Source organism: Artemia sp. Qi Xiang Cuo, chromosome 13, assembly GCF_049724085.1.
Source record: "Artemia sp. Qi Xiang Cuo chromosome 13, ASM4972408v1, whole genome shotgun sequence".
Classification (NCBI taxonomy): Eukaryota; Metazoa; Arthropoda; class Branchiopoda; order Anostraca; family Artemiidae; genus Artemia; species Artemia sp. Qi Xiang Cuo.
The window spans coordinates 51,803,973-51,830,916 of NC_142806.1; the positions used below are offsets into that span (position 1 = coordinate 51,803,973).

The window sequence follows — 26,944 nt, forward strand, 5'->3', positions numbered from 1 at the left end:
AATTTTTTCTTCTTCCTCGTTTGCGATTTCTTATGTACGCTTCTTCTGGGATTACTTTTACTATTACTACAAGATTCGGAAAGAGACATGTGCTCTTTGCTTTTTTCCTTTGACTTTTTTCTTTCATCTTTTTGCTTTGATTTCTTGCTACAATCACTTTGATTTACGATAGTACAATCACTTTGATTTACGATAGTACAATCACTATCGCTGCTAGAAAACTCTGAATTAGACGAATCTGATAATATTTTTTTCTTCTTCCTCGTTTGCGATTTCTTATGTACGCTTCTTCTGGGATTACTTTCACTATTACTACAAGATTCGGAAAGAGACATGTGCTCTTTGCTTTTTTCCTTTGACTTCTTTCTTTCATCTTTTTGCTTTGATTTCTTGCTACAATCACTTTGATTTACGATAGTACAATCACTTTGATTTACGATAGTACAATCACTATCGCTGCTAGAAAACTCTGAATTAGACGAATCTGAGAATAATTTTTTCTTCTTCCTCGTTTGCGATTTCTTATGTACGCTTCTTCTGGGATTACTTTTACTATTACTACAAGATTCGGAAAGAGACATGTGCTCTTTGCTTTTTTCCTTTGACTTTTTTCTTTCATCTTTTTGCTTTGATTTCTTGCTACAATCACTTTGATTTACGATAGTACAATCACTTTGATTTACGATAGTACAATCACTATCGCTGCTAGAAAACTCTGAATTAGACGAATCTGAGAATAATTTTTTCTTCTTCCTCGTTTGCGATTTCTTATGTACGCTTCTTCTGGGATTACTTTTACTATTACTACAAGATTCGGAAAGAGACATGTGCTCTTTGCTTTTTTCCTTTGACTTTTTTCTTTCATCTTTTTGCTTTGATTTCTTGCTACAATCACTTTGATTTACGATAGTACAATCACTTTGATTTACGATAGTACAATCACTATCGCTGCTAGAAAACTCTGAATTAGACGAATCTGATAATATTTTTTTCTTCTTCCTCGTTTGCGATTTCTTATGTACGCTTCTTCTGGGATTACTTTCACTATTACTACAATCAGATTCGGAAAGAGATATGTGCTCTTTGCTTTTTTCCTTTGATTTTTTCCTTTCCTTTTTTCCTTTTGATTCCTTGCTTACGTAACTTTTGGAATTACAATCACTATCGCTGCTAGAAAACTCTGAATTAGACGAATCAGAGAATAATTGTTTCTTCTTCATCGTTTGCGATTTCTTATGTACGCTTCTTCTGGGATTACTTTCACTATTACCACTAGAAGATTCTAAAATATATTTATCAAGGATTAAGCACGCAAAATTTTCAATGAGACTTTCTAAATTACTTGCAATTTTTTTTGTAATTGATTCAGCATTTGTGCTGCTTTGACTGTAAGATTCACTGCTAAAGGACGAAAACTCGTTACTTGAGTTGCGAGAAGACTCATTATCAGAGGACCCTGAGCTGTCAGACTCAAACTCGTTGAGAATTATGGCTAGTCTCAATAAGTCTCTTATGGTCGTCAGTCTCTTAAGTCTCTTAATCTTTGCGTTTCTCTCCCTCTGTAGTCTACTGATTGTCTTCCTTTTACGGCGACCTTTGCTTGCTAAGCTGTCACAGCTGCAAGACCTCAACTTAGATACAGCATGCCCCTTCGGTGATTTCTTAGAAGATATATCGGTGATTCCTTCGCTGTCCCAGCTGCAAGACCTCAACTTAGATACAGCATGCTCCTTCGGTGATTTCTTAGAAGATATATCGGTGATTCCTTCGGTGTGCCAGCTGCAAGACCTCAACTTAGATACAGCATGCTCCTTCGGTGATTTCTTAGAAGATATATCGGTGATTCCTTCGGTGTCACGGCTGCAAAACATCAACATAGATACAGCATCCCCCTTCGGTGATTTCTTAGAAAATGTATCGGTGATTCCTTCGGTGTCACAGCTGCAAGACCTCAACTTAGATACAGCATGCCCCTTCGGGGATTTCTTAGGTCTACGCAGATTTTTGGGCTTCTTCACTTTATTAAGCTCAACCAATTCGTCAGTGCTTCCAGAAAGAACTAATTCTGTCGATGAATCCATAATAATAAAGTGTATATCATTTAAACTATATCGTTGAAGTTATCAAGGCTTGGAGCACTTCATTGAGTAAAATTTAGCATCATAATATTTTTAATTATCGAGCAATTGGGCTATAACATTTTGAGTTCAATACATTTTGAGTGCAAAAATATTTTGATTTTTGCAAAAAGGCTAATTTTAGATCTGAAGAAAACTCTAGACATTGTAGTTTTGAAGATTGTCGTATGTCTTTGTATTTTACTTCGTCATACTTCGAGATATGTATAAATAACTCTTCTAACTCTCATAATACCTTTTGATCCGAGGGCAATCACAAATATCCAAATGTTAAATGGAAGTTGTTAATCTTGGTTGCAGCGGTAGTTGCAACATTGCAAAGGCCCATGGGCGTACGGAGGGGGGGGGGAGGGGGGCTGCTGGCCTCCCCCCTTAGAACTTCAATTTTACACTAGATATGGCTGAAAAAGCAGATGGTTGAAAAAGCAGAAGGTTGAAAAAGCAGTTGAAAAAAGGTAGATGGCTAAAAAAAAAGCAGTTGATAAAAGGTAGATGGTTGAAAGAGCTGGAAATGAACAGCAGAAATGACAGAATAAAAGTCAAACAAGAAGCAATTATCCATAATGTCTTGGAAAAATTTAGCTCTAATCCAAGAAGATTAATACTGAAGCTTGTTTATGATTTTTGGTGATTACTTATTAATAAAGATTTCATATGTATGATAGAACTTGCTGGCAATGTGAGGTTTTGTGAACTGACAATATAACTTCAACTCCCCCCCACCCTTAATCACAGAATCAGCTTCCCCCCCCCGCCTAGATAAGAACCTACTTACGCCCATGTAAAGGCCGAGCCTCGGCCTAAAGTAACCTAAAATTAATTATTTTGGAACCAAATCAGATCGAAATAATCATAAGAAAATATTTATTGGTGACAGTTTTGAGATATTAAATACTGATTTTCGTAATACATAAACACCTTTTGATCTGGAGAGCAACAAAAATTTTCCGATTTTTTACCGAAAGTCACCAACTTATTAATATACAATGGTTCTATTACGTTATTTGTATGATTACATAAAATGTCTGAACTCTGTTTAGTTTGTCAAGTTAGCATTACCAGAAAACGAAGCTTTACTTTTAGCCTATGTGAGATTTATAAAAGAATAATAAATTTGCTTCGAATTTTTATTGCTAGATGCTTAGAAACTGATACAAAATATGACACTGTATTTACTGAATTGAAAGGATTTTCCAATGAAAATGTAATAAATTCCTTTTAAATGACACCTTAAACAGCTTTAAATGATGTTCCAGTGCCCCACTAGCAGTGAAGGAAAAAAAGAGGATACACCAGTGCTACCCATGCAAAAAAAGTGACTTTCCTTGTTGTTGAAGCCAGGGATCTGTACGTTTCCTGTCAAGGGTTTTCGGCCATGATGATTCCGATGGTGGACTTTTTTTTTGATCCGGCACCATTTTTTTTAGCGGTTTTTAGGCTATTTTTCTAAGTTACCATAAATTCGTTTCCGGGATAGTGTTTTACTTTTAATACTAATCGGGATAATAATTGCCATTCCTGAATCAGATACAAATTGCATTTTTTTTTTACTTTGTAATATATTATATATATTATAATGTATATATATTATGTATAATATTATAGTATTATATTATATATTGTATAATGTATATATATTATGTATAATATTATATTATATCTTGTATAATATTATATTATATATATATTATAATATATTATAATGTGGTTATATATTACAATGTAAATTCTATGAAACGTTTCGACAGCAGACAAATACTTTGTTCAATGGAAAAAAGTCATGACAAAATCTAAAAAAGAAAATTTTTCGATTACAAATTAAATAAAACGAGACTGAAGCGGCAAATTATATTTCCGTATTGACAAAAAAAAAAAAAAAAAAAAAACACACATGTCCCTTTTTGGGATCGAAATTCAGCCCCTCCCCTCTCCCCCAGTTAAATGATCTTACCTATGACGAATATGAACCACCTGGTCCTTCCTTTAGAAGTATTCTCCTCAAGGTTGCAGCGGTAGCTGCCACCTAGCAATGAAGGAATTTGTGAAGTCACCGATTTACGACATAAAACGATTTACGTCAGTCACCGATTTACGACAAAAGAAAAAACTTACCCATAGACAAGGAATATGTAATTTTTGCATTTTCTCCCTTATCTCTATCAATTGCAACAACATGGGCGACAGTGCTGCCGACAGCGGCAGTTTCCACAACTCGAGCATAAGTAATTATCGATGGAAAAGCCGGAGCATGGTCGTTATCGTCACGAACTTGGATGTTAACACGAGCAAAATTACGCAGTGCTGGTAGACCATTGTCCTGAACTGATACGATGAGTGTATGCTGATGCATTATTTCCCTGAAAATACTTTTGATAATTCAATAATAAATAAAATAAATATTTTCACAAAAAAGGACATGCAAACATTCACATATGAAATTAATTCTTGATTTTGTTGAACGTGTTTTAATTTATTAGCGAGTTATTTTCTTTATTAACATTTTTTTTAATATCTAAAATAGCATTGATTAGATTCTTTAATTATGTGCTAGTTTTAAACTTCAAAAGTCTTTTTTTTTTTTTTTTTTTTTGGTTTGTATAATGGAAGTTTACATAATTTCATATCCTAATTTCAAAAGCCATTTGAGTTTTGTTATCATGGTCACTTTTTCATTCAACCAAATTTATATAAGCCAATTCTTGTTATTTATTTTTTTTAGCCCAAAAAAGGTAATGAAACGATATATCCATAATACATTTGTCAGGCATCATCGCATACCAATACTCAAAAGAGAAGAATGGAAAAGGATAAGAGAAAGAAGAAAGAGAAATAGAAAATAGAAAGGGAGAAAGAAGAAGAGGGAGAAAAAAAATGGTTCTCTATGCAGAAAAAAATTGAGCAAGTGCTGGCGACTTATGAATGCAATCTAGTATAATTTTTTGTGCTTTTTTTACTTACTAGGTGGCGTTTGTCGATCTAATGAAAATCCATAGTTTTTTCGAAACTCTTAATTTACTATATCTGACATTTTGTCCTTTTTTTACGAGCGGAATTGTCGTACCTAGCAGTCACATCAATTCACAAAAAAATTAGGGGGGGATGTATTTTTCAATATCTAGGGGGACTGTCGTTTTGTCAATTTTTCTTAACGAAAGAGTATATTTTAATGCAAATATATAAAAAATGCATTTTCCCAAAATTTAGAGAGGGAAAAGGGTTAAATCACCTACCCCCTATACACATCCCGCAATTGACTCCACTGGCATCTAGCAGGTCTTTTACTAAGGGTATATTTGTCGTAACTTACTTGCGATAAAAATGGTATTAAGTTTACTCAAGAAGTGAAGGGAAGAAGATATGAAGCACATTATAAAAGTAAAGAAGAAAAAAGAAGATCAAGCATGACACTGACAGAGCCAGTTTAGATGTCCCCTACTATGCTTGTTCCTTTGTAAAAGCAAAATTAATTCTTTCAATCTGACTGCTATACTGAAGTTCTGATACTAAGACTGCAGTTCTGAAGACTGAAGTTCTGACACCCTGAATGCAATACTGAAGTTCTGATACTCTCACTGCAATAGTGCAGTTATAATATTGAGGACTGCAGTTCTGAAGTTCGCAAGACTGAACTTCTGATACTCAGACCGCAATGTTGAAGTTCTATCTGACTGCAATATTGAAGTTCAATGTGACTGCAATACTGAAATTCTGATACTGAAGACTGCAGTTCTGAAGTTCCAAAGACTGAAGTTCTGATACTCCAACTGCATTACTGAAGTTCTATGAGACCGCAATGTTGAAGTTCAATGTGACTGTATTACTAAAATTATGTTACACTGACTGCAGTTTTGAAGTTCCGAAAACTGAAGTTCTGATAACCTGACTGCAATACTGAAGGAGAACAGAATAAATTATGATTGAAATCTACTGTTGCGCTTGGTCAGAGTTTGAAGCAGGCCGTGATGCAAATGAAGCAGCTGATATCCTGTTATTCTGAAATGGTTGGTATCCTGTGAACAGTCTTATAACCCAATAGAGATACTACAAAACTTGTAATTGATCTCATTCGTGCGTAAGCCAAAACAGATACTCCGTTGTCAGTTTTGCTTTATAAGATTTGCTACAAAACGAACGAACTTATAAAAAAAAAAAAAAAAAAAAAAAAAAAAAAAAAAAAAAAAAAATGCGAACTAGGACACTAGTCTATCCAGGAAGTAGGTGAATTTGCTTTCTGTGCTGATTTATGGGGCGCAACTTACGACGTTGTCCCCAGGCACTGAAAACCTTAGCTACGCCTCTCCAACTATTAATCTAGATGGAATATAATAATATTTAGGACATTTCTAAAACGTTTAAAGGTCCTTTAAATTCTCCTTTACAGACTTCTTTTTATAAGATCCATTGAGAAAAGTCAGATTTACTTTTTTTGCTTTTATTTCGAAAAGGTTCTCCATTCAGGAAAAAGCGAAAGGATGAAGGATGCATAAAGATTTCCAGCAGAAATGAGGACCGTTAATCACGTAAGAACCATGTCCTTAAATAATCCCCTTTTCCCCTTGAATCTTTACCTTCCGTTTAAATAAAAGAGGGGAAAAAAATAAGAAAATCAATCAGGTAACATGATAGAGGAAACAGAGAAACATTTATCCTCGAAACTTTTTAAGAAAAAACAAACGGATAATTCAATCAACAAAAAAGTTAGACTGGACTTGTTAAATGAGGTAGTTTCGTGCTAATGCAAGAATAGTAATAAAGCGCATAACAAATTATTACATTACAACAGTGGTGGATCCAGAGGGGGGCGAGAGGGAACCCCCCCCCCTTAGCATAATCTAAAGTAGTGTAATTTACTTAATTAACTCCAGTTTGCATGAATTAAACTTGCTCCTAACGCAAGTTTATCGGATCAACCTATTTTGCACCCACCCCCTAATTTTTCTTTCGGATCAACCTATTTTGCGCCCCCCCTTAAAATAATCCTGGATCCGCCCCTGCATTACAAAAAAAGTATAAAGAAAGTTTTTTTTACCAAATTTAACGAGGTATAATTTTTTTTTACGTAAAACTTTCATATAAATTTAAAATACAGTGGCACTAAACCTTTGAAAGACATTAAAAAAAAAGGAATGACGCGTAAGATTAGAGACAGAAATTAATATTCACGCAAAAAATTAAATCCTTCAAAATGAATATCATTTTCTTTTCAAAAATTCATTTTTAGGTTACAATTTCGTGTAAATATTAATGTTGTGGCGAAAAACAGAAGCCCCCCTCCCAAAAAAAAGAAGAAAAAATGCATTAAGATTTCAGTCAAGAAATAAAAGTTATTAGTCATATAAAAATAGAGTCCTTCCAAAATGAATGTCATTTTCGGTGCGTTTTTAATTTTTTGTCCAGTGAGCTTTCTCCGGAGTTTCTCCTACCGGAGTTTCTTCCATATAAAGTGGCTGTGTAAAAAATAAATAAATAATAAACTGCAGGTATATGGCACTTTACTTAGACAGCGCTGATTTCTATTTCTAAGCAAAAACTATTATTTACGTAAAAAATAAAATCCTTCAAATTGATTGCCGGTTTCTCCTGATTCTTTTGCTTTGCGTTAAAATAATAAAAAACCAAAATAATAAAAAAGGACGAACATTAATAACTGAATTTTTAATATTTTAAGCCCATTCTTTTTTTTGTACTATCACTAATTCTTATAAATTTTAGATTTACAAATCCTTGAAATAGGAAAGGTACATTAAGATTCTAGACACACACGAATCGTTAGTCACGTAAAAACCAAATCCTTAGACAATAAATGTCATCGTGTTCTCGAATCGAAAATCAATCAGGTAATTTGATAGAAGAAAAAGAGGAAATTCATTTTGAAGTTGTCTTAACTGAAGTTAATAGCGAAATTTAAACATAAGACGTGCAGAAATTCCATATCGACTACAAAATGTTTTCTATGAAGATTTCAGAGAATTTCACTGACAATCAGAGATACCAGCCAAAATTCATACTAATGCCCTCAATTTACCAAACTGGGGGGGGGGGTTGTCTTTTCAATGAAAATACAAAAAAAAACATTTTCAATGAAAATTAACCCCAATTTTTTTCAAAATCCAGAGGTAAAAAATATAGGGGTGTACATACACCCCCTCTCCAAATGACACCACTGATTCATACATCAACGCCGCTTGGCAGTTTTTTCTTACTAAAATTTACCGTTCTCTGTCAGAACAGGACTTAAAGGGGGGGAGGAAGAATTAAGCTTCACTGACACCATGACCGTTCATCTCAAAGTGGATTATAATTCGAAAATCCCAATGTTATTTAACACAAAGCGAAAATAGCAGCTTATTTGCCATATTAGTTCATATCAGGGATGCCAATTCACCAAATTTAGGGTGGAAGGCAAAATGTATTGTTCAAAATCGGGGCGGGGTGGGGGGTACAATTAAAACTCGTTTTCTCAATTTTTTTAATTAAAATACCAAATAAAGCATTTTTTTAATGAAGGATATGTTTTTCAAAATCTAGGGGGTGGGGGGCAAAAAATCTAGAGGTGCACATAAGTAGCAGCTTACCTATCAAGCTTCTCTACTACGACTATTCTACCGTTTTCTTCCACCTTGAATTTCCTTAGAGATAACGCACTGCTTGCTGTGTGAATTGCAAAAGTAAGTCTCTTTTCTGTAAGTCTGTTATTTCTGTCGCGATCACTGGCCTGTAAGAGCAATACCTCTGTCCCAACCTCCGTTCCTTCGCATACTTCAACGCCATAGATTGATTTTGAAAATACGGGGAAATTATCATTTGTATCCATCACTTCGATCCAAAACTAAACAAAAAGGTAATGTTTACTACTACAATATAAATAATACAATCCAAATAATAATACAATATAAATACATATAATATAATTTAAACAAATACAAACAATACAAAATAAAAAAGCCTTAGGTACAATAAAAAAAAAATACAGTGCGAAGCTTTTTTTTATAAAATTTACTTGAGCTTTCACTTCCCATCAGGGGCAGGTACAGAATTAATGTTTGGGAGCACCGATAAAACTTGCCTCCGCATCGGTATTTTTGACCCTATATTACTGCAAGTTTTTACCTCTCAAGGGGGGAGACCTATCCCTAAAACCACCCTCTGGATCGGTCCCTGCTTCCCATTGACTTGCCAAGCTGAATAATTTCTTGAGAGATTAGAAAACAAAAAAGAAAGAGAAATTGCAGTACATACAGAACATAAAATAGAACAGAACATACAGTACATGTACGGAACATGCATGTTCTGTATATATAATATAAAACATAGGAAGCCTATAAAATAAAAGATACAGAAACAAAATAAAAAGACCAACAAGCTATTTTGATTAGCAGGCGTTTCTAAACACAGGTGTGCCTAGGATTAGAATTATTATAATTCTATGTGCATTGGAGTAGTAAAGCCCTAATGCATTGAAAGGATACATGCACTTTCACAAGCCTGAGGCATGGATATGTGTGTATATTTTCAAGTAATTGGGTTACCAAGGCCATTTGCCTATTACAATGAACTCTACATGGCTTGGCAGACATGTTTTTCATTATGACATCGATTTTTTGTGTGTCAGTCGATTAGAGAAAGTTGGTGGTTAGTCCAATATAATAACTTGATTGGTCGGTTTTCTAAAAAAACTTGCCAAGCTATAATGTACTCAATTTAAAAAAAAAAACCCGTCGTTATTGCGAGAGGCTTACTCAATTTATATCTTAGTGTTAACTGGGTGATCTAATTGCGTAGGTACTAAAGGAACATTTGAAGGTGGAGAAAAAAAGGGGTAATTAGTGATTGGATAATTTTAACAAGAAATGACTGAAAAGTGTTTTGGAGGAGATGGAATGAATGTGTACTGTATAATACACAAGTGATGATTTGCACAGTGTTGTCAATTTTAAATAGTTTAGAAATTAAAAAAATTAACAAGAAATGGCTGAAAAGTGTTTTGAAGGAGTTGAGTTGCACGAGGGTTCAGTTACATGCGGATTCAGTTACACGGGGATTAGTTAAATGGGGTTGAGTAGCACGGAGGTTCAGTTGTACAGGGTTTCGGTTATACAGGGGTTCAGTTACATGGGGGGTTCAGTTGTACGGGGTTTCGGTTATACAGGGGTTCAGTTACATGGGGGGTTCAGTTATTTTTTCTGATTTTGTGTGTTTTCGCAAGAAAATAACTGATCTTTTAGCAAACATAGCAATAGCTACTTGAAACTCTGCAGAAATATCTTCATTTTTAATCTAATTGCGTAGCTACTAAAGGAACATTGAACATTTTTTCTGATTTTGGGTGACTCTCCGGCACCCCAAAGACTCCTGAGCCTCCATTATAATACTTTTTAAGGCTTTATTACATCTTTTCAGAACAAATTATTATTGTAGGGAATTATTTCGGTGAAACAGTTAGAGACATTTTAAGAGATGATTTTAGAAGAGGACTTGAGGGTGAAACTCTGTGGTCGTTATAATACACAAGTTCCATTTGAACTGTGTTGTGATGTCCCCTTACCTCAACCCCAAAGGGCTCCGATCCCCCACCCCAAACCCCAAGGAACCCCCCCGGTCAGCAAAGGTTTTCTGGTCTCCCAAAGGTCCCCCGGCGCCCCAATGCCTCCTGAGTGCCCCATTATAATACTTTGTAAGGTTTTATTATATCTTTTCAGAACAAATTATTATTTTAGGCAATTATTTTGGTGAAACAGTTAGACATTTTAAGAGGGTTGTGAGGTCCCTTACCACAACCCCGAAGGGCTCCGATGCCCCCACCCCACCCCCGCAGGCACCCCCCGGACAGCAAAGGTTCTCTGGACCCCCAAAGGACCCCCGGCGCCCCGATGCCTCCTGAGTACCCCATTATAATACTTTTTAAGGCTTTATTATATCTTTTCAGAACAAATTATTATTTTAGGGAATTATTTCGGTGAAACTCTGTGGTCGTTATAATACACAAGTTCCATTTGAACGGTGTTGTGAGGTCCCTTAGCAGAACCCCAAAGGGCTCCGATCCTCCCACCCCAACCCCACAGGAAGCCTCCCGACCGCCAAGGTTCTCTGGACCCGTAAAGGACCCCCGGCGCCCCAAAGACTCCTGAGCCCCCATTATAATATTTTTTAAGGCTTTATTATATCTTTTCAGAACAAATTATTATTTTAGGGAATTATTTCGGTGAAACAGTTAGAGACATTTTAAGAGATGATTTTAGAAGAGGACTTGAGGGTGAAACTCTGTGGTCGTTATAATACACAAGTTCCATTTGAACAGTGTAGTGAGGTCCCCTTACCGCAACCCCAAAGGGCTCCAATCCCCCCCTCCAGCCCCGAAGGAACCCCCCGGTCCTCAAAGGTTCTCTGGACTCCCAAAGGGCCCCCGGTACCCCAATGGCTCCTGAGTCCCCCATTATAATACTTTTTAAGGCTTTATTATATCTTTTCGTTTAGGGAATTATTTATGTGAAACAGTTAGAGACATTTTAAGAGATGATTTTAGAAGAGGACTTGAGGGTGAAACTCTTTGGTCGTTATAGAATAAATATCTTAATTTTTAATCTAATTGCGTAGGTACTAAAGGAACATTGAACATTTTTTCTGATTTTATTTGACCACCCTGTGCCCCAAAGACTCCTGAGCCTCCATTATAATACTTTTTTAGGGTTTATTATATCTTTTCAGAACAAATTATTATTTTAGGGAATTATTTCGGTGAAACAGTTAGAGACATTGTGAATGATGATTTTAGAAGAGGATTTGAGGGTGAAACTCTGTGGTCGTTATAATTCACAAGTTCCATTTGAACAGTGCTGTGAGGTCCCTTACCACAACCCCAAAGGGCTCCGATCCCCCCACACCAACCCCGAAGGAAGCCCCCGGTCCTCAAAGGTTCTCTCGGCTCCCAAAGGGGGCCCCTGGCGCCCCAAAGACTCCCGAGCCTCCATTATAATACTTTTTAAGGCGTTATTATATATTTTCAGAACAAATTATTATTTTATGGAATTATTTCGGTGAAACAGGCCCTCATAGGTGTTTGTTGTCTGAAACCTCTAGTTTGGGATGAATACTTTGATATTTCAAGCTTTTCTGAGCTAAGGTTTCCTAGTATTTCATAGGTGTGTGTTGTCTGAAACTTATGATTTGAGGTATGTAATTTGCTATTTCCGACTTTTCATATCCGAATTTCTTAGTCTTTCGCAGGTATTCAGTGTCTCAAACCTATGATTTTGATTGTGTGGGTTGGTATTTTTTTAATTTTCTGAGCTGGATTTCTTAGCCTTTTATAGGTGTGTGTCGACTGAAACCTATGATTTGGGAATGAGTGTTGTGCTATTTTTTACTTTTCGTTAGATTTATTAGCATTTCATAGGTGTGCCCTTTCAGAAAATGATTTGGGAGGTGTAGTTTGCTTTTTGGACTTTTCAGAGCTTGGATTCTTAGTCCCTCATAGGTGTTTGTTGTCTGAAACTTCTAGTTTGGGATGAGTAGTTGGATATTTAAGGCTTTTCTGAGCTAAGGTTTCTTAGTATTTCATAGGTGAAGCTTCCACGTCAGTTTTAAGTTCACCAAGACATAAAAAATTTAAAGTTCAGTTCTAATTTTTCCATAGAAGATAGGAAAAGTTATACTATTATTGTGATTATTTTCTATGAAGATAGAAAGTTTCACTTTAATTCTAAATTTTCTTAAATTCAGTTCCGACTTTTCTCAAAGAGATGAAAAAATTTAAAGTTCAATTTAAAATTTTCTCAACGAAGTCAAGGAAAGTTCAAGTTCCCTACTGAATTTTACCAAAGAACACAATTCAATTCTAATTTATCCAGAGGAAATAAAAATCTTCCACTTAAGTTCTTTATTTCACAACATAAAGAAATTTAAAGTTCAATTCTAAATTTTTCAGAGGAAGATAGAAAAAGTAATACCTTACTTGTGAATATTTTCCCGGAAGATAAAAAGTTCTAGTTCAATTTAAAATTTGCTCAACGAAGTGAAGAAAAATTCAAGTTCTCTTCTGAATTTTACCAAAGAACAATATTCAATTCTAATTTCACCAGAGAAAAAAAAAATCTTCCACTTCAGTTCTTTATTTCACAAAGACATAAAGAAATTTAAAGTACAATTCTAAATTTTTCGGTGGAAGATAGAAAAAGGAATACCATACTTGTAAATATTTTCCCGGAAGAAAAAAAGTTCTAGTTCAATTTAAAATTTTCTCAATGAAGTGAAGAAGAATTCAAGTTCTCTTCTGAATTTTACCAGAGAACACAATTCAATTTTAATTTCACCAGATAAAATAAAAATCCTCCACTTAAGTTCTTTATATCACAAAGACATAAAGAAATTTAAAGTTCAATTCTAAATTTTTCGGTGGAAGATAGAAAAAGTAATACCATACTTGTGAATATTTTCTCGAAAAGATGAAAAATTTAAAATAATGTTCAAAATTTTTCACAGAAGATAAAAAAGTTCAAGTTCTCTTCTAAATTCTACCAAAGAACATAATTCAATTCTAATTTCTCCAGAGAAAACACAAATCTTACACTTCAGTTCTTTATTTCACAAAGACATAAAGAAATTTAGAGTTCAATTCTAAATTTTTCGGTGGAAGATATAAAAAGTAATACCGAAGAATTCAAGTTCTCTTCCGAATTTTACCAAAGAACACAATTCAATTCTAATTTTACCAGAGAAAATAAAAATCTTCCACTTCAGTTCTTTATTTCACAAAGACATAAAGAAATTCAAAGTTCAATTCTAAATTTTTCGGTGGAAGATAGAAAAAGTAATACCATACTTGTGAATATTTTCACGGAAGATAAAAAAGTTCTAGTTCAATTTTAAATTTTCTCAACGAAGTCAAGGAAAATTCAAGTTCTCTTCTGAATTTTACCAGAGAACACAATTCAATTCTAATTTCTCCAGAGAAAACAAAAATTTTCCACTTCATTTCTATATTTCAAAAAGAGATAAAGAAATTTAGAGTTCAATTCTAAATTTTTTGGTGGAAGATAGAAAAAGGAATACCCTACTTGTGAATATTTTCATGGACGAAAAAAAGTTCTAGTTCAATTTAAAATTTTCTCAACGAAGTGACGAAAAATTCAAGTTCTCTTCTGAATTTTACCAAAGAACACAATTAAATTCTAATTTCACCAGAGAAAATAAAAATCTTCCACTTAAGTTCTTTATTTCACAAAGACATAAAGAAATTTAAAGTTAAATGCTAAACTCTCCGGTGGAAGATAGAAAAAGTAATACCATACCTGTGAATATTTTCTCGAAGAGATGAAAAATTTAATATTCTTTTCCAAATTTTTCACAGAAGATAAAAAAGTTCAAGTTCTCTTCTGAATTTTACCAAAGAACATAATTCAATTCTAATTTCTACATAGAAGACATATAAATGACGATTCAGCTCCCTATTTCACAAAGAAATATAGATATTCAAAGCAATATTCTAATTTTTCTAATGAAGATGGGAAAAGCCATATATTTACTGTGAATATTTTCATGGAAGATGGGAAGTTAATGTTAAATTCTCATTTTCCTCAACGAAGTGAAGAAAAATTCAAGTTCTATTCTGAATTTTACTAAAGAACACAATTCAATTCTAATTTCACCAGAGAAAACAAAAATCTTTCACTTCAGTTCTTTATTTCACAAAGACATAAGGAAATTTCAAGTTCAATTCTAAATTTTTATGTGGAAGATAGAAAAACTAATACCATACTTATGAATATTTTCATGGAAGATAAAAAGTTCTAGTTCAATTTAAAATTTTCTCAACGAAGTGAAGAAAAGTTCAAGTTCTCTTCTGAACTTTACCAAAAAACACACTTCAATTCTAATTTCTCCAGAGAAAAATTGCATTTACTACTTTTCATTTAAACTAATGCAGTTTCTATAAAAAAATTTGAAATTATTTCGTTTAAACTATTGCAGTTTCTATAAAAATGTCTGAATTACAAAATCAAATTTCATTTACTAATTTTTGTTTAAACTAATGCGGTTTCTATAAAAAAATTGAAATTATCTCGTTTAAACTATTGAAGTTTCTATAAAGTTAAGTTAAAAACCTGCTCACCAAGTTGGTTTTTAGAGTTTCGGTTACTATAAGAAATTTCATTAAAAAAACTATGATAAAATTCTAAGTAATTAACAAACTCTTTCCTGAATTTACCTCATTGATACTTAATTCTTGAATTCCATTTAAAAAATTATGAAAAAATTCTAATCAGGTAACAAAACTCTTTCCTGAAGTCACCTCGTGGAAACACAATGCAGAAATTTCATCAATTAACAAACTCTTTCCTGAAGTCACCTCTTGGATACACAATGCAGAAACTTCATTTAAGAAATTATCAAAAATTGTAAGTAAGTAGCAAATTCTTTCTTGAATTCGCCACTAAGTGTGGCGCGCCACTCTAAGTGAACCTAGATCAACCCAACTTTTTTGATATCTCTCTCACTGTGACTCTGTTTGTTTGTCATGTATGTGCGTGTCTCGTCTCTATGTGTGTGTGTCATCACAGAGTCGTCACAGAGACGTTACAGAGATTTCACTTTTTTGCAATATTTATGAACCTGTGGGGAATCCCCGTCCGTTGGGACAGGTGCCAAGGACTGGCAAGCAAATAGCATGTAGTTTCAAAATATGTTTAATCACGCGTAGAGGTCCCATATAATAAAATTTCTGTATTATGCATGCGAACGGCGAATTCAAGAATAAGTTTTTTACTTACTTAGATTTTGTCATAATTTCTTGAATGAAATGTCTTTTTTTGTATCTAAGAGGTGAAATGAATAAAGAGTTTGTAACTTACTTTCCTTTTTTTATAATTTCTTGAATTAAATTTCTACATTGTGTATCTAAGTCATGAAAACAATAAAGCGTTGTGTATCCATGAGGTAACTTCAAGAAAGAATTTGCTACTTATTTAGAATTTTGTCATAATTTCTTGAACGAAATGACTTTTTTTGTTTATCCAAGAGGCGAATTCAAGAAAGAATTTGCTACTTACTTACAATTTTTGATAATTTCTTAAATGAAGTTTCTGCATTGTGTATCCAAGAGGTGACTTCAGGAAAGTTTGTTAATTGATGAAATTTCTGCAATAACATACGTAACGAGGTGACTTCAGGAAAGAGTTTGTTACTTGCTTACAATTTTTTCATAATTTCTTATATGAAATTTCTGCATTATGTATCCATGAGGTAACTTGAAGAAAGAGTTTGTTACTTACTTAGAATTTTGTCATAATTTCTTGAATGAAATGTCTTATAGTAACCGAAACTCTAAAAACCAACTAAAAAACCAACATACGTAATAACATATACGTAATAAAAAAAACAATAAAAAAAAATAAGCGATACGGTTCAATAGTAATCGAAACTTTTAAAAACGGAATTTTGATGTCAATAAATGTATCAAAAGAATGGGCTTATAATGCTGATCCACGAGGTGACTTCAGGAAAGAGTTTGTTACTTGCTTACAATTTTTTCATAATTTCTTAAATGAAATTTCTGCATTATGTATCCATGAGGTAACTTGAAGAAAGAGTTTGTTACTTACTTAGAATTTTGTCATAATTTCTTGAATGAAATGTCTAATAGTAACCGAAACTATAAAAATCTACTTGGTGAGCATCTTTTTTACTTAACTTTATAGAAACTTCAATAGTTTAACCGAGGTAATTTCAAATTTTTTATAGAAACCAAATTGGTTTAAACGAAAAGCAGCAAATGCAATTTAATTTGATTTTGTAATTCAGAAATTTTTATAGAAACTGCAATAGTTTAAACGAAATATTTTCAAATTTTTTTATAGAAAATGCATTAGTTTAAATGAAAAGTAGTAAATGCAATTTTTCTCTGGAGAAATTAGAATTGAAGTGTGTTCCTTGGCAAATTTCAGAAGAGAACTTGAAATTTTCTTCACTTCGTTGAGAAAATTTTCAATTGAACTAGAACTTTTTATCTTCCATAAAAATATTCGAAAGTATGGTTTAACTTTTTCTATCTTCCACCGAAAAATTTAGACTTGAACTGGAAATTTCCTTATGTCCTTGTGAAATAAAAAACTGAAGTGAAAGATTTTTGTTCTCTATGGTGAAATTAGAATTGAATTGTGTTATTTAGTAAAATTGAGAAGAGAAATTGAACTTTTTTTTCACTTCGTTGAGAAAATTGTAAATTGAACTAGAACTTTTTATCTTCCAGGAAAATATTCACAAGTATGGTATTACTTTTTCTATCTTCCACCGAAAAATTTAGAATTGAACTTTAAATTTCTTTATGTCTTTGTGAAATAAAGAACTGAAGTGGAAGATTTTTATTTTCTCTGGAGAAATTAGAATTGAATTGTATTCTTTTGTAAAATTCAGAAGAGAACATGAACTTTTTTATCTTCTGTGAAAAATTTGGAACAGTATTTTAAATTTTTCATCTTTTCGAGAAAATATTCACTAGTATGGTATTACTTTTTTTATCTTCCACTGAAAATTTTAGAATTTAACTATGAATTTATTTATGTATTTGTTAAATAGAGAACTGAAGTTGAAGATTTTTTTTTTCTATTTTGAAATTAGAATTGAATTGTTTTCTATGTTAAAATTCAGAAGAGAGCTTTAATTTTTCTTAACTTCTTTGAGAAAATTTTGAATTGAACTAAAACTGTTTATCTTCAGGGAAAATATTCACAATTATGGTATTGCTTTTCCTATCTTCCATCAAAAAATTTAGAATTGAACTCTAAATTTCTTTATCTCTTTGTAAAATAAAGAACTTAAGTGGAAGATTTTTGTTTTCTCTGGAGAAATTAGAATTGAATTGTGTTCTTTGGTAAAATTCCGAAGAGAACTTGAACTTTTCTTCACTTCGTTGAGAAAATTTTAAATTGAACTAGAACTTTTTTTTATCTTCCGTGAAAATATTCACAAGTATGGTATTACTTTTTCTATCTTCCACCGAAAAATTTAGAATTTAACTTTAAATTTCTTTATGTCTTTGTGAAATAAAGAACTGAAGTGGAAGATTTTTATTTTCCCTGGTGAAATTAGAATTGAATTGTGTTCTTTGATAAAATTCAGAAGAGAACTTGAATTCTTCGGTATTACTTTTTCTATCTTCCACCGAAAAATTTAGAATTGAACTCTAAATTTCTTTATGTCTTTGTGAAATAAAGAACTGAAGTGTAAGATTTTTGTTTTCTATGGAGAAATTAGAATTGAATTATGTTGTTTGGTAAAATTCCGAAGAGAACTTGAACTTTTTTATCTTCTGTGAAAAATTTGGAACAGTATTTTAAATTTTTCATCTCTTCGAGAAAATATTCACAAGTATGGTATTACTTTTTCTGTCTTCCACCGAAAAATTTAGAATTGAACTTTAAATTTCTTTATGTGTTTGTGAAATAAAGAACTTAAGTGGAAGATTTTTATTTTCTCTGGTGAAATTAAAATTGAATTGTATTCTTTGGTAAAATTCAGAAGAGAACTTGAATTCTTCTTAACTTTGTTGAGAAAATGTTAAATTGCACTAGAACTTTTAATTTTCTTTGAAAATTTTTACAAGTATGGTATTACTTTTTCTATCTTCAATCGAAATATTTAGAATTGAAATATAAATTTATGTATGTGCTTGTAAAATAAATAGATTAAGTGGAAGATTTTTGTTTTCTCTGGATAAATTAGAATTGACTTGTGTTCTTTGGTAAAATTTAGAAGAGAACTTGAACTCTTCTTCACTTCGTTGAGAAAATTTTAAATTGAACTAGAACTTTTTATCTTCCGTGAAAATAATCACAAGTATGGTATTGTTTTTTATATCTTACACAGAAAAATTTAGTATTTTACTTAGAATTACTGTCTTTCTTTGTTAAATAGTTAACTTAAACTGAATATTTTTATTTTATCTTGTGAAATTAGAATTTAAGTTTGTTATTTAGTCAAATTCAGAATAGAACTTGAATTTTTCTTCACTTCGTTGAGAAAATTTTAAATTGAACTAGAACTTTTTATCTTCCGGGAAAATATTCACAAGTAAGGTATTACTTTTTCTATCTTCCACTGAAAAATTTAGAATTGAACTTTAAATTTCTTTATGTCTTTGTGAAATAAAGAACTCAAGTGGAAGATTTTTATTTTCTCTGGATATATTAGAATTGAATTGTTCTTTGGTAAAATTCAGTAGGGAACTGGAACTTTCCTTGACTTCGTTGAGAAAATTTTAAATTGAACTTTAAATTTTTTCATCTCTTTGAGAAAAGTCGGAACTGAATTTAAGAAAATTTAGAATTAAAGTGAAACTTTCTATCTTCATAGAAAATAATCACAATAATAGTATAACTTTTCCTATCTTCTATGGAAAAATTAGAACTGAACTTTAAATTTTTTATGTCCTGGTGAACTTAAAACTGACGTGGAAGCTTCACCTAAGAGATACTAAGAAACCTTAGCTCAGAAAAGTCTGAAATATCCAACTACTCATCCCAAACTAGAAGTTTCAGACAACAAACACCTATGAGGGACTAAGAATTCAAGCTCTGAAAAGTCAAAAAAGCAAACTACAACCCCAAATTCATAATTTTCTGAAAGGGCACACCTATGAAATGCTAAGAGATATAACTCAGAAAGGTCAAAAATAGCAAACCACTCATTCCCAAATCATAGGTTTCAGTCAAAACACACCTATGAAAGGCTAATAAATCCAGCTCAGAAAAGTCAAAAAATAACAACCAACACATTCGAAATCATAGGTTTCAGACACCAAATACCTACGAAAGACTAAGAAATCTGGTTATGAAAAGTCGGAAATAGCAAATTACATACCTCAAATCATAAGTTTCAGACAACACACACCTATGAAATACTAAGAAACCTTAGCTCAGAAAAGCTTGAAATAGCAAACTATTCATCCCAAACTATAGGTTTCAGACAACAAACACCTATGAGGGCCTGTTTCACCGAAATAATTCCCTAAAATAATAATTTGTTCTGAAAAGATATAATAAAGCCTTAAAAAGTATTATAATGGAGGCTCGGGAGTCTTTGGGGCACTGGGGGCCCCCTTTGGGAGCCTAGAGAACCTGTGTGGACCGGGGGCTACCTTCGAGGTTGGGGGGGGGAGATCGGAGCCGTTTGGGGCTATGGTAAGGGACCTCACAGCACTTCTAAAAGGGAGCTTGTGCACTATAACGACCACAGTTTCACCTTAAATCCTGTCCTAAAATCATCAGTCACAATTTTAATAACTTTTTCTCCGAAATAATTCCCTAAAATAATAATTTGTTCTGAAAAGATATAATAAACCCTAAAAAAGTATTATAATGGAGGTTCAGGAGTCTGTGGGGCACAGGGTGGTCACACAAAATCAGAAAAAATGTTCAGTGTTCCTTTAGTACCTTCGCAATTAGATTAAAAATGAAGATATTTATTCTATAACGACCACAGTTTCACCCTCAAGTCCTCTTCTAAAATCATCTCTTAAAATGTCTCTAACTGTTTCACCGAAATAATTCCCTAAACGAAAAGATATAATAAAGCCTTAAACAGTATTATAATGGGGGACTCAGGAGCCTTTGGGGCGCGGGGGGCCCTTTGGGAGTCCAGACAACCTTTGAGGACCGGCGGGGTTCCTTCGGGGCTGGGGTGGGGGATCGGAGCCCTTTGGGGTTGCGGTAAGGGGACCTCACAACACTGTTCAAATGGAACTTGAGTTTTATAACGACCACAGAGTTTCACCCTCAAGTCCTCTTCTAAAATCATCTCTTAAAATGTCTCTAACTGTTTCACCGAAATAATTCCCTAAAATAATAATTTGTTCTGAAAAGATATAATAAAGCCTTAAAAAGTATTATAATGCGGGACTCAGGAGGCATCGGGGCGCCGGGGGTCCTTTGGGGGTCTAGAGAACCTTTGCTGTCCGGGGGCTTCCTTCGGGGTGGGGGGGGGGGAATCGGAGCCCTTTGGGGTTGTGGTAAGGGACCTCACAACACCGTTCAAATGGAACTTGTGTATTATAAAGACCACAGAGTTTCACCGAAATAATTCCCTAAAATAATAATTTGTTCTGAAAAGATATAATAAAGCCTTAAAAAGTATTATAATGGGGGAATCAGGAGGCATCGGGGCGCCGGGGGTCCTTTGGGGGTCCAGAAACCCTTTGCTGTCCGGGGGCTTCCGGGGTTGGGTTGGGGGCCTCGGCACCCTTTGGAGTTGTTGTAAGGGACCTCACAACCCTCTTAAAATGACTCTAACTGTTTCACCGAAATAATTCCCTAAAATAACAATTTGTTCTGAAAAGATATAATAAACCCTTAAAAAGTATTATAATGGGGGACTCAGGAGGCATGGGGGCGCCGGGGGTCCTTTGGGGGTCCAGAAAACCTTTGAGGACCGGGGGGGTTTCTTCGGGGTTGGGGTGGGGGATCAGAGCCCTTTGGGGTTGCGGTAAGGGGACCTCACAACACTGTTCAAATGGAACTTGTGTATTATAACGAGCACAGAGTTTCACCCTCAAGTCCTCTTCTAAAATCATCTCTTAAAATGTCTCTAACTGTTTCACCGAAATAATTCTCTAAAATAATAATTTGTTCTGAAAAGATATAATAAAGCCTTAAAAAGTATTATAATGGAGGCTCAGGAGTCTTTGGGGCGCCGGGTGGTCACACAAAATCAGAAAAAATGTTCAATGTTCCTTTAGTACCTACGCAATTAGATTAAAAATGAAGATATTTATGCAGAGTTTCAGGTAGCCATGGCTAAGTTTGCTAAAAGACCAGTTATTGTCTTGCGAAAACACACAAAATCAGAAAAAAATAACTGAACCACCCATGTAACTGAACCCCTGTATAACCGAAACCCCTTACAACTGAACCCCCCCATGTAACTGAACCCCTGTATAACCGAAACCCTGTAAAACAGAACCTCCGTGCAACTCGACCCCATTTAACAAATCCCTGTGTAACTTAATCCGTATGTAACTGAACCCTCGTGTAACTCAACTCCCTCAAAACACTTTTCGGCCATTTCTTGTTATTTTTTTTTACTTAAAAAATATGCGCAACTGTAAACACTGTTCAAACCATCCCTTGTCTATTAAACAATAGATATTCTCTCCATCTCCTTTAAAACGCTTTTCCCTCATGTCCTGCTAAATTTATACAATCACTAATTACCCATTTTTTCTCGACCTTCAAATGTTCCTTTAGTACCTACTCAATTAGATCGCCCAGTTAACACTAAGATTTAAATTGAGTAAGCCTCTCGCAATAACGACGTTTTTTTTAATTGAGTACATTATAGCATGGCAAGTTTTTTTTAGAAAACCGACCAATCAAGTTATTATATTGGACTAACCACCAACTTTCTCTAATCGACTGACACACAAAAAATCAATGCCATAATGAAAAACATGTCTGCCAAGCCATGTAGAGTTCATTGTAATAGGCAAATGGCCTTGGTAACCCAATTACTTGAAAATATACACACATATCCATGCCTCAGGCTTGTGAAAGTGCATGTATCCTTTCAATGCATTAGGGCTTTACTACTTATAGGATTAGAATTATTAGAATTATATGTACATGGGATTAGAATTATTAGAAAATAAGTACATTTATTTTCTAGCAAAATATGAGAACCCTCAAAGAAAACTCCCCTATCCTAGAAATGCTCTAGAGATTCCCTATCCTAGAAATGTTTTGCCCCTTCACCCTTATGACTAAGTTCCTCTAACAAGTCTAATAAAGCTTAATTTTTGCAAAAGTATTTTTTATTAATTAGTTTTTACAATTCTTCACTTCCGTAGGTAGTATTATCAAACAGTTCGTGGTAACGAATTGTAAGTAAGGAGCGACCCAGCTCAATAGTAACCGAAACTCTAAAAAACAGAAGTTTGATGCCAATAGATACATCAAAAGAATCAGATTTTTATATAAGTTTCATCAAGTTTAGTCCTACCCATCAAAAGTTACGCACCCGAGAAAATTTGCCTGATTTTCGAAAAAAGAGGGAAACACCCCCTAAAAGTCATAGAACCTTAATGAAAATCACACCATCAGATTTAGTGTATCAGGGAACCTTACTGTAGAGGTTTCAAGCTTCTATCTGCGAAAATGTGGAATTTTGTATTTTTTGCCAGAAGAAAGATCACGGTTGCGTGTTTATTTTTTTTTTTTTTTTTCAGGGGTGATCGTATCGACCCAGTGGTCCTAGAAAACCGCGGGAGGGCTCATTCGAACGGAAATTAAAAGTTCTAGTGCCCTTTTTAAGTGACCAAAAAATGGAGATCAACTAGGCCCCCTCCCACACTAAGTTTTTCCCCAAAGTCGCCCGATTAAGATTTTGAGATGGCCATTTTGTTCAGCATGGTCGAAAACTTTATTGACTATGTCTTTGAGGATGACTTAATCCCCCACAGTCCCCGGGGGAAGGGCTGCAAGTTATGAACTTTGCCCAATGTTTACATATAGTATTGGTTATTGGGAAGCATACAGACGTTTTCAGGGGTGATTTTTTCTGGTACTGGGGGGGGGGTGGGTCAGGGGTGACGTGGGAGGATATTTCCATGGAGGAAGTTTTCATGGGGTAAGGGACATTTCTATGAAGGGGACGACAGATTTCCCAGCATTATTAAAAAAAAACGATCAGAAATTAAATTAAAAAAAAACAAGTTTTTCAACTGAAAGTAAGGAGCAACATTAAAATTTAAAACGAACATAAATTATTCCGTATATGAAAGGGATTGTCCCCTCCTCAATGCCTCGCTCTTTACGCTAAAGTTTGACTCTTTCTCACAACTCTATTTTTAAAAACAATAAAAAACTTTAGCGTAAAGAGCGAGACGTTGAGGAGGGGACAGCCCCTTTCAAATACGGAATAATTTCTGTTCGTTTTAAACGCGAACCTTAAAACTTCGTTTTAAGGTTCGCTCAAGATGTGTGACGGTCCCTATTCCCCATAGAGAGAATATCTTCTTGTAACAATAGGTTCAAAAAGATTTAGAGATAAAAAAGAAGCCTTTCTCAGAGGTCCAAATCTGCTACCATCTACTGCTACTAGTTATCTCTGCTTGTGATTTTGGTTCAGCTTTCGTCTCATTTGTTGAATCTGAGATGGCAATAGTATCACATGTGCTTTCTAATCCTTAATAGTTCGTTTATTGGTAAAGAAATTGACGCTTAAACTGTGCTCTTTTGAAAAGTATTTTGAACAGGGAAGTTATGTAGTTCCCTTTTTAAAGAGAAAATTCAGAAGGAATGGATAGCACATAAAACTTTAGGCTTTTTAAATAACTGAATGGAATACAGTTTCATACGAATTTAAGGGGAAATTAAAAAAAAGAATTTGAAAGAATTTTTTGCTTTTCTTTCGATTCTTGTATGTAATCTGAAGATGAAATTGAAGCATTATTCGTTTCAAAATATGTAAATGATAATCAGAGGTATAGACAGGCGACAATGTTTTGACGCATTTGGTATTTTTTCTTCTATTATTATTTATCTTTTATTTTTATTTTCTTCATTTATTATTACATTTAGACAACTTTAGAATTTTAAATATGACTTGTTTTGGTAAAACCTCACAAGTACGATACTTTTTTTTATTGTAAAGAAAATGCATTTAAAAAAACAGCATTTACTTAAATATTTATTTTATATAAGTATCTGCAAAAAAAAATTCCTGCATTTTGAGCTAAACATGTAAGTATTACCCCTCCCCCATGGTTTCTTGCACTAGATACAGAAATTGCAATATTTTCGTCTCGATTCTTATCTCAAATTAAAAAAAAAAAGCCATCTTTTCCCAGAAAATCAATTTGATAGACAGGCATGCAGACAGAAGACAAACATTTATCTCAACGGACAAAGCATTGACAACTTTCGCTATCTACAGAATAGAAAAGCTTTGAAATAAAAATATGTCAAAAAAGAGCAGGTAATAACTTTTTCATTTATTTTTGCCAGATATTGCAGCAATTTTTTCATTCGCACTAGCTGCAAGAAAAAAAAATGGAAAAATAGTTTTAAAGAGCAAAAAATTCCTTATTTAAATAAATTCCACATTCGTAACTGGTAGATTTATTTTGCAACCTTTAGCCAAGGTCGTTACTAGACAAAATGGGGGGGGGGGTGAGTTTCACTCACTTGTTATTTTTAACGACAGTTTTTATCAAAAATTAGCATAATGTCCGCTTTGAATAAGATACGTAAAATCAGTGCACGAGTCGGTACAACCGCTGCATTTACCGACCGAGATTAAGATTTTGGTATATGTCGGATTTTTTTTTTATTTGGTATATGTAAGATTTTTGGTATATATAGGCGTGAAATTCAAAATTCGGGACATATGTGCTGAATTATATCTCATTGGTTTTTAACAAGAAACAACAACTATTGGTACCAGTGGGTTCATCAGTTGTCCCTATTACAACTGACAAGTATATCCAACGATACCCCTACGGTAAAAAGGGGAATTTAAGGGTAAGATTCTTTCCAATTTCTACTAATTTCCAACAATCCTGCTGCTAATCAGCATCTGCTTGCTTCCTGCATTTTGCTTGGTTTCTGTATTCTTCTGTGCTTTGCTCATATTGCTTCTTTGAAATATGTACCAGGAGCCAATCTGCTGCTGCTAATTCTAGGCCTGCTAACCCAAGTAATCCTGTCATTGTTAGGCCTGAGATTCAGACAGATATTACTAATTTGAAGAAGATGGCAAAGTCCATCGAAAAAAATGTCTTTAAATCCCTGCTTACTACTGTTACAAAGAGCATTCAGTCACAAGTTCAATCCCTTGGTCTGCCTATGAAAGGTGACAAAGTTGAGCTTAATTTGGCAGTAAAGAACCTGATGTCAGGCTCCATCCAGGAAGACATTAAACAGATAGTCAGTACACAACTTCAAGCAATGGACTTTTCTGGTAAAATTGCAGACATTGAAAAAAAGCTTGCTGATCATGTTACTGCTCAAACTGATTAACTTAAGCAGCAAGAATTAAAAAATCAACTCATTGTATTTGGATTACCTGAGGATACTACATTTGACAACCCTGAAACTAAGTTTTTGTCACTTTGCCAAGATAAGTTTCCTGGCATTAGTCTTTTGAACAGTGACATTGTGTTTGTGAAACGTATTGGAAAACGAGTTGGTAATAAAAATCGACCAGTTATTATTCAGTTCTGCAACCTGAGAGCACGTTTCTTGCTTCTCAAAAATAAAAGGACCAGAAAGGTTCTGGTTTGGTCATTAATGAGACTTTGACTAAACCTAGGATTACTTTACTTTCACAAGCTAAAGATCATTGTGGCAGGAATAATGCATGGGCTGTGAATGGTGATATGTTTGTTAGAAGTGGAAGTAGGGTTCTCAAAATATCATCCATTGACGACATTAATGCCCTTTCTGTTTTGCGAGAAACTTTTGCCAGTATTGTTTAAGAATGACTAGTGCTGCTTAACGTAACTCTTCTCTTTACAACAAAATTTCATCTGCTTAGTTATTTTTTTGCCAATTTTTCTTCTTTTTTTTTCTTTGGCTTGTTCTTTTTCCCTTGTTATCAAAATTATTACAGGCAGTTTGTTTTTTTAACTTATTGTCCATGCTGTATTTTTTCTGTCCACACTAATTTATCTTTACCTATTTCACCACTTTTCCTACAATTTGGTAATGAAAATGGATGATACCCCAGATTCTTTTTGTTTCCAGGCTAAACTTTCTCTTCTTGATTCAGTGTTTTCATTCACCTTCTGTTTCTAGTGATGATAGTGAAAATGATCCTCT

The 26,944-nt window shown here is 33.7% G+C and overlaps 1 protein-coding gene across 2 annotated transcripts in view; it reads right to left on the reverse strand.

The window, feature by feature from the left end:
* kug (FAT atypical cadherin kugelei) overlaps positions 1-26,944 on the reverse strand; it is a 413,066-nt gene that overhangs the window by 208,756 nt on the left and 177,366 nt on the right. For both annotated transcript variants that reach the window (XM_089099328.1, XM_089099327.1), the window contains 2 exons: positions 8,714-8,967; positions 4,251-4,495 (listed from right to left, as the gene is read on the reverse strand). In XM_089099328.1, the coding sequence (XP_088955454.1) occupies positions 4,251-4,495; positions 8,714-8,967 (499 nt within the window). The remainder of the gene's footprint in view (positions 1-4,250; positions 4,496-8,713; positions 8,968-26,944) is intronic.